The sequence below is a fragment of the Cetorhinus maximus genome, chromosome 22 (genome assembly GCF_964194155.1).
Source record: "Cetorhinus maximus chromosome 22, sCetMax3.hap1.1, whole genome shotgun sequence".
NCBI lineage: Eukaryota > Metazoa > Chordata > Chondrichthyes > Lamniformes > Cetorhinidae > Cetorhinus > Cetorhinus maximus.
In genome coordinates this window covers 75,589,510-75,598,469 of record NC_135900.1, presented here as the reverse complement: position 1 = coordinate 75,598,469, position 8,960 = coordinate 75,589,510, and the positions used below count along the sequence as shown (strand labels likewise).

The window sequence follows — 8,960 nt, the reverse complement described above, 5'->3', positions numbered from 1 at the left end:
CATCTCTTGTTCCTGTACTCAGAACAGTCCAAAGCAAGGGTTTCTCTAGGCTAAGACCAGCCCCTTCAGGCTTCCACTAAGAGCACAAGAACTACCCTCACTTTGTCTCAATCCAACAATTCAGCACAGAGCACCAGTTTATCTCTTGCTTGTTGATTCAATGCTCTCCAAGATCGTATTAACATCTCAAACTCTGTTCCCTGTACAGAAAGTCAAACAAGCATTTGTCAAAGCAGGATCATTGATGTGTGCATTAGGTGAAGCGAACTCTCTAACTTGACCTTTAGTACCCCAAGTTTTTTAAATTCATTCACAGTATGTGGGCTTCATTGGCTAGACCAGCATTTATTGCCCATCCTTAATTGCCCTTGAGAAGGTGGTGGTGAGCTGCCTTCTTGAATTGCTGCAGTTCATATGTTGTCGGAACACCCACAGTGCTATTGGAGAGGGAGTTCAATATAAATTCGCCAAGTCTTACTATGTGGAAATCCCTGCTCAGGTGTTACGTTCTGAAGGTGTGTGCACAGAATCAGCAGGCATCACTCTACAGACCTCTTCTGATTGGCTTTGAGATAGAGTTGATTCCAGGGGGCTGCTAAGGTTGTGGAAGGTCCCAGTTATTGAATGTGAGGGAATTTTGAAGAGTGGCTGGTCTCCTAGTGCCAAAATAGAGATCATTGTAGTCTCCTGGTGGAGGCGCTTCTCTGGTTGCAGTGTGATACAATGGTACTGAGACTGAATGAGAAGTAATTTGTTGATCAAGCTTGGATTGGATTCCAATGAGCCATTAATACGATGGTGTGCATCTGGCTCGGGTCCTTAATATGGGCTGTCTGAATAGTAATATGTTCTTTTACTGCTGTCTCAGTAACTAGCATCTCTTGCCCCAATCTTTCTTTAATACCACTTTCTTTCTCATCCATCAAGCAGCAGGGTTCAAAGGGATGCAGTTACTGTGAATCCCATAGGGAAACGTAAATAGCGATGCCAGTCCCTCCCGATGTCTCGCCAACATCCTTGTTCTCAGACTGCTGTCTCCAGGTCCTCACGTGCCACCTTCTGGTAATGCTGCCTGTTCTCCAGGTACGCAGCGAGCTCCAGGTCTCCAGCTTCCTGTGCTTTGTGCCTTGGGGTGTTGCCCTGGTATGGAGACAGAGATAGAGGCAGGCAAGTATGTAAATAAGAACGTCACAAGCATTCGAGGCAGCATTTGTAGTGCACTTGTGTGTTGAAGTGTGTCGTGTATTAATGGATGTATCAGTACATTTTTTAATTCACTCAGGGGATATGGCTGTTGCTAGTAAGTGAGGCATTTATTGCTCATCCCTTAGAAGGTGGCAATACAACTGAGTAGCTGGATTTACCACTTCAGAGGGGGTTAACAGTCAACAACATTGGTGTGAGATGAGACTAATAATCTAAAGGCCTGGACTTAATAATATGGGTTCAAAACCCACCATAGCAATTTGAAAGTTTATATTTAGTTTTGAAGTACTTTGAAATAAAAAGTTGCTATCAGTAGAAGTGACCACAAAGCTGTCAGATTGTTGTAAAAAATCCAACTGGTTCATAGGTCGGGTAAGGACACCTAGTTTCAGACCTTATCAAAAACATTAATGGATGGTGTGGGTGAGATGGTAGGTGGGTTGGTGGGCAAATTGGTAATTGGGTGTGGGGGTTAGTCAGTTGTCAGGGGGAGTCGGGTCTTGTGGGGAGCCGGGGGGTAGAGAAGTCTAGATGGGGTAATAGCAGGGTGGTTAGGGGGGTGGCTGAGTTGGTGGGGGTCGGGGGAGGATAGTCAGATGGTCGAGAGGTAGTCAGGTCTGGTTGGGGGGTGTAGTCGGGTAGTCGAGGGGGGTTAGTTAGGTAGTGCGGTGTGGTGGGGAGGGTAAGGGTAGTTGGGTCAGGGGTTAGATGGGTGGTCGGGGGTAGTCAGATTGGGTCAGGGCTGGTTTGGGTGATCGGGGGTTAGTCGGGTCGAGTCAGGGGTTAGTCGTGTGGTCGGGGGTTAGTTGGGTCGGTGGGGTGGTGGTAAGGTTTGTGGGGGACAGTCGGGTCAGGTTGGGGGGTAGTCAGGTGGTTAGGGGAGGTAGTGGGGTGGTGTCAGGAGTGTGATTGGGGGGTCAGTTTTGGAGTTACCAGGTGTTAGCCCAGGTTTTAATCTATCTAGCATTTCCTGGTAACTGTCCAGGTAAATCCCACAGGCTGTCCTAAATCTCTGACTCGGAGACATTCACGGAGTGGGCTGGGGAGCAGGGGAGTTGCTTATTGGAAGTTGAAACTTCCCAGGCAATTCCCACATGGGTCCGTGCATCAGGTGTTCCACAAGGTCCTGAAGCACATCTGCAGTCTGGTCTCCAGCCATCCGGACACCAGAAGATTTGGCCTCTTAATTCGACAAAGCAATCAGCCTGGTTAAAGCAAGACAAAGTAAATAGTTAATGAACTCCATGGGGAGAGGGACGGAGCCAGATGTAGTATTGTTGCTTCAGCAATTAGTCAGGGGCTTTCTTTACGTTTGTGATGGGGTGGGGGGAGGGGGAGGGGGGTGGTGCAGAGGTGAGCCTAATCATCGGAATATTTACAGTTAACCTTGCACTTCACATTAAGACCTAGATCTCAACTCTTTCTCCAATTGCATGAGCCAACATTCTCTGCAGAATAGGGGGTCTTGCATTCACACTCTCTTCCCCAGGGTGAGATTGACGAAGAGGTACTCTCTCAAATCCATTCTCAAGGGCTCCCAGTCTCTTCAGGTTGGTGATGTGATCTTCTATAGGAAGGCAATGAAGGCAATCCCAGTGAGTGATAAGGGATTGGGTGTTTTTACTTTGTAAAGGAGATTTCGAGGGGTTTGAGCTGAAAATGTTATACTGGCAGGAACTGACAAAATCGATTGTAAGCTGTTCCTTACTAGGCTGAGGGGACATTAGTTAAAGGTTAGGAGGCGGGAAAGAAGGAGGGCAGTCAGGTGAAATATTCTCAACCAAAAATGGAGCTGGAACATTTTATCAAGGAGGGCTGGTGAACTGGATAATATAAATAAGGTTAAGAAAATCTTTGGGCGTGTTTCTGGAGTGAGAAAGGGTTGAAGAGTGTGGTAAGAGGCAAGCTTATGCTTTATGAGAAAGTGGAGGATTGTTGGTCTAATGGTGTTTCCTTTTTAATAATTCTTCCATCTTTAGAGCAGTTTCTTACCTCGAAATCAGTCTGCATCAGTGAGGCCCCAGCATCGATGAGGAAACAACAGATTGTGCGATATCGGTGGAATGCTGCTTTGTGCAATGCTGTCTCGCCCCTATCGGGGAAATAAGATCATAATCCATTAACTAAAGGTTAAATTCAGTCTCCACTGCATACTGTGTCGATCAATCAGTGTCTCAGGAGGGGGGATGGGTGTGGGGTGCATGTTGTACGCTGAAAGGTGGGGGAGGTTAGGTTAGTGAAACAGTTTCCATTTAAACACCCTGTCCAGCAGCCTTTGAACATGGGTTCCACTGCAAACACTGACATACTCCCGGTCACCCTCTGTAAACACTGACTCACTCCCGGTCACCCTCTGTAAACACTGACTCACTCCCGGTCACCCTCTGTAAACACTCTCACACTCCCGGTCACCCTCTGTAAACACTCTCACACTCCCGGTCACCCTCTGTAAACACTGACACACTCCCGGTCACCCTCTGTAAACACTCTCACACTCCCGGTCACCCTCTGTAAACACTGACACACTCCCGGTCACCCTCTGTAAACACTGACACACACTTGGTCACCCTCTGTAAACACTGACACACTCCCGGTCATCCTCAGTAAACACTGACACACTCCCGGTCACCCTCTGTAAACACTGACTCACTCCCGGTCACCCTCTGTAAACACTGACTCACTCCCGGTCACCCTCTGCAAACGCTGACACACTCCCGGTCATCCTCTGTAAATGCTGACACACTCCTGGTCACCCTCTGTAAACGCTGACACACTCCCGGTCACCCTCTGTAAACGCTGACACACTCCCGGTCACCCTCTGTAAACGCTGACACACTCCCGGTCACCCTCTGTAAATACTGACACACTCCCGGTCACCCTCTGTAAACGTTGACACACTCCCGGTCACCCTCTGTAAATACTGACACACTCCCGGTCACCCTCTGTAAACGCTGACACACTCCCGGTCACCCTCTGTAAACGCTGACACACTCCCGGTCACCCTCTGTAAATACTGACACACTCCCGGCCACCCTCTGTAAATACTGACACACTCCCGGCCACCCTCTATAAACACTGACACACTCCCGGTCACCCTCTGTAAACACTGACACACACCCGGTCACCCTCTGTAAACACTGACACACTCCCGCTCACCCTCTGTAAACACTGACACACTCCCGGTCACCCTCTGTAAACACTGACACACTCCCGGTCACCTTCTGTAAACACTGACACACTCCCGGTCACCCTCTGTAAACACTGACACACTTTGAGGACTTTCTGCAAATGCTGAAATATTTCAGGTCCTAAACCAAGGACCAGTGTCAATGGGCAAAGTTATTAATAAATTAACATACAAATCAACAAATACTGAAGACTAATGACAGATAGGCAGCAACATTTTGTCCTCCTGGGGCCCAGGGAGCTGATGCCCTATTGTACGAGTGTAACATTTTTCGAACTGGGAGCTTCTCTGACTTAGATTGCAAATGTAAATTAGGGAAATTGGAGATAAGCTGACCCATTAAATGGACGATGGTGAATTGGGAGTTCAATAGGACCCGGGGAGAGGGGAAAACTCGGGCTGCTGTTTTACACTATCACACATTGTCAACATCTATTCCAGTGTGTACAGCGCAACCAAAAAACCAAGCCAAGATCACCAAACAAAACCAAGACTTAAAAAAAGAGACGTACATCTCTGAGCAGGATCCAGTTCCCAGGGGAAGAAGGCAGAATCTTACCACAGGCATCGTCTAGCCCCATCACCTTGGGAGCTAGTGAATCAGTTTTCCAATACACTTTTAAATAGAGGCAGTGTGAACAAACATAAATGACAAAGCAATAAGCTCATACTCACGTTTTGATTTCCGCTACGTCTAATAAGTCAGGAGGGCCTGAAAGAAAAAACACACAAGAAAATCTGGCAGAATCCAAGATAGTCTTGGATAGTGAGTGAAAACTCGGACTGCGCTATTAACAGTGTCTGCCTGAGTATCATATGTCAAAGATTGTGGACGAACACTGTGGTCGGCGATTCAGTGCAGACAGGAGGGATCGGAGCACGGATTGAAAATGTGGACAGCGATTGAGAGTGTGGACAGGGACTGACAGTGCGGACAGGGACTGACCGTGTGGACAGGACTGACGGTGCGGAGAGGGATTGACGGTGAGGACAGGGACTGACAGTGCGGACAGGGATTGACCGTGTGGACAGGGATTGACCGTGTGGACAGCGATTGACGGTGCGGACAGCGATTGACGGCGCCGACAGGATTTGACGGCGTCGACGGGGATTGACGGTGTGGACGGCGATTGACGGTGCGGACGGCGATTGACAGTGCGGACGGCGATTGACGGTGCGGACGGCGATTGACGGTGCGGACAGGGATTGACGGTGCGGACAGCGATTGACGGTGCGGACAGCGATTGACGGCGCCGACAGGATTTGACGGCGTCGACGGGGATTGACGGTGTGGACGGCGATTGACGGTGCGGACGGCGATTGACGGTGCGGATGGCGATTGACGGTGCGGACGGCGATTGACGGTGCGGACGGCGATTGACGGTGCGGACAGGGATTGACGGTGCGGACAGCGATTGACGGTGCCGACAGGGATTGACGGTGCCGACAGGGATTGACGGTGCGGACAGGGATTGACGGTGCCGACAGGGATTGACAGTGCGGACAGGGATTGACAGTGCGGACACGGATTTACAGTGCGGACAGAGATTTACAGTGGGGACAGCGATTGACAGTGTGGACAGCGATTGACAGTGTGGACAGCGATTGACGGTGCCGACAGGGATTGACAGTGTGGACAGGGATTGACAGTGTGGACAGGGGCTAACAGTGTGGACAGGGGCTAACAGTGTGGACAGGGATTGACAGTGTGGACAGGGATTGACAGTGTGGACAGGGATTGACAGTGTGGACAGGGATTGACAGTGTGGACAGGGATTGACTGTGTGGACAGGGGCTAACAGTGTGGACAGCGATTGACAGTGTGGACAGGGGCTAACAGTGTGGACAGCGATTGACAGTGCCGACAGGGATTGACAGTGTGGACAGGGATTGACAGTGTGGACAGGGATTGACAGTGTGGACAGGGATTGACAGTGTGGACAGGGATTGACAGTGTGGACAAGGATTGACAATGCGGACAGGGTTGACAGTGCGGACAGGGATTTACAGTGCGGACAGGGATTGACGGTGCGGACAGGGATTGACAGTGCCGACAGGGATTGACGGTGCCGACAGGGATTGACGGTGCCGACAGGGATTGACAGTGTGGACAGGGATTGACCTTGTGGACAGTGACTGACAGTTTGGATAGGGGCTGATAGTGCAGACAGGGATTGACAGTGTGGACAGCGATTGACAGTGCGGACAGGGATTGAAAGTGTGGACAGGGATTGACAGTGTGGACAGGGATTGACAGTGTGGACAGGGATTGACAGTGTGGACAGGGGCTGATAGTGCGGACAGGGGCTGATAGTGCGGACAGGGATTGACAGTGCGGACAGGGATTGACAGTGTGGACTGGGATTGACCATGTGGACAGTGACTGACAGTGTGGACAGGGGCTGATAGCGCGGACAGCGATTGACAGTGTGGACAGCGATTGACAGTGCGGACAGGGATTGACAGTGCGGACATGGATTGACAGTGCGGACAGGGATTGACAGTGCGGACGGGGATTGACAGTGCGGACGGGGATTGACAGTGCGGACGGGGATTGACAGTGCGGACGGGGATTGACAGTGCGGACGGGGATTGACCGTGTGGACAGGGACTGACAGTGCGGACAGGGATTGACAGTGCGGACGGGGATTGACAGTGCGGACGGGGATTGACAGTGCGGACGGGGATTGACAGTGCGGACGGGGATTGACAGTGCGGACGGGGATTGACCGTGTGGACGGGGACTGACAGTGCGGACAGGGATTGACAGTGTGGACAGTGACTGACAGTGTGGACAGGGATTGACAGTGTGGACAGGGATTGACAGTGTGGACAGGGATTGACAGTGTGGACAGGGATTGACAGTGTGGACAGGGATTGACAGTGTGGACAGGGGCTGATAGTGTGGACAGGGATTGACAGTGTGGACAGGGATTGACAGTGTGGACAGGGAATGACAGTGTGGACAGGGGCTGACAGTGCGGACAGGGATTGACAGTGTGGACAGGGACTGACAGTGTGGACAGTGACTGACAGTGTGGACAGGGGCTGATAGTGCGGACAGGGATTTACAGTGCGGACAGGGATTTACAGTGCGGACAGGGATTGACAGTGTGGACAGGGAATGACAGTGTGGACAGGGATTGACAGTGTGGACAGGGACTGACAGTGTGGACAGGGATTGACAGTGTGGACAGTGACTGACAGTGTGGACAGGGATTGACAGTGTCGACAGGGAATGACAGTGTCGACAGGGATTGACAGTGTGGACAGGGGCTGACAGTGTGGACAGGGATTGACAGTGTGGACAGGGAATGACAGTGTCGACAGGGATTGACAGTGTCGACAGGGATTGACAGTGTGGACAGGGATTGACAGTGTCGACAGGGATTGACAGTGTCGACAGGGAATGACAGTGTCGACAGGGAATGACAGTGTCGACAGGGAATGACAGTGCGGACAGGGATTGACAGTGTGGACAGGGAATGACAGTGCGGACAGGGATTGACAGTGTGGACAGGGATTGACAGTGTCGACAGGGATTGACAGTGTGGACAGGGACTGACCGTGTGGACAGGGATTGACCGTGTGGACAGGGACTGACCGTGTCGACAGGGAATGACAGTGTCGACAGGGAATGACAGTGTCGACAGGGAATGACAGCATGGACATTGAGTGACAGTGTGGACAGGGAATGATAGTGTCGACAGGGAATGACAGTGTGGACAGGGAATGACAGTGTCGACAGGGAATGACAGTGTGGACAGGGATTGACAGTGTGGACAGGGATTGACAGTGTGGACAGGGACTGACAGTGTGGACAGGGAATGACAGTGTGGACAGGGAATGACAGTGTCGACAGGGAATGACAGTGTCGACAGGGAATGACAGTGTCGACAGGGAATGACAGTGCGGACAGGGATTTACAGTGCGGACAGCGATTGACAGTGTGGACAGGGAATGACAGTGTCGACAGGGAATGACAGTGTGGACATTGAGTGACAGTGTGGACAGTGAATGATAGTAGATAGGGCCTGACTGTCAATCATCTTGTTAAAACCTATTGTGACTTAAACAGGTAATGGGCATTAATTATCACATTAAAATGGAATAAAAAGGTACAGCTGGAACACTTTCTGTGGAGGCGACTAGGAAGTTAGTAGCACTGGCGAGTTGTTTTGGAAATAAACCAGCTTTAACCAAGAGACCAGCCTGGATTAATTCTTTCACCACAACCTCTTATTGTGAGTAACATGGTAGCAGAGGATGAACTTTAAGCTTTGCTGTTTGATTGCTGTATATGAAGATTCCTGACTCAGTTGTCTGAGGGAAGTGTACTGTTGCTAACAATTTAAGTTACGGAATAGTGGAAGGATGGTGCATAATCGCCAGCTTTGACTATCCACCAATTGTTTCTGACTCTGAACCTTATCAGCAATGGAAGGCTGGAGTTGAAATGTGGACCGGGGTTACTGCTACACCTCAGAAGAAGCAAGGTATGGCTTTGGTGTTATCATTACCAGCCAAAAGTAGGATGAGTAAAGTATTTTCAAAGTGGATGATTTGG

At 50.4% G+C, this 8,960-nt stretch overlaps 1 protein-coding gene across 1 annotated transcript in view; it reads right to left on the bottom strand.

Moving 5' to 3' along the window:
* Positions 1–1,023: 1,023 nt before the first annotated feature.
* The window catches only part of LOC144696333 (diacylglycerol kinase iota-like), an 864,725-nt gene continuing 856,788 nt past the window's right edge, over positions 1,024–8,960 (bottom strand). Inside the window, 3 exon segments of the mRNA XM_078567549.1 lie at positions 1,024–1,140; positions 3,199–3,298; positions 5,069–5,105. Of these exon segments, the coding sequence (XP_078423675.1) occupies positions 1,024–1,140; positions 3,199–3,298; positions 5,069–5,105 (254 nt within the window).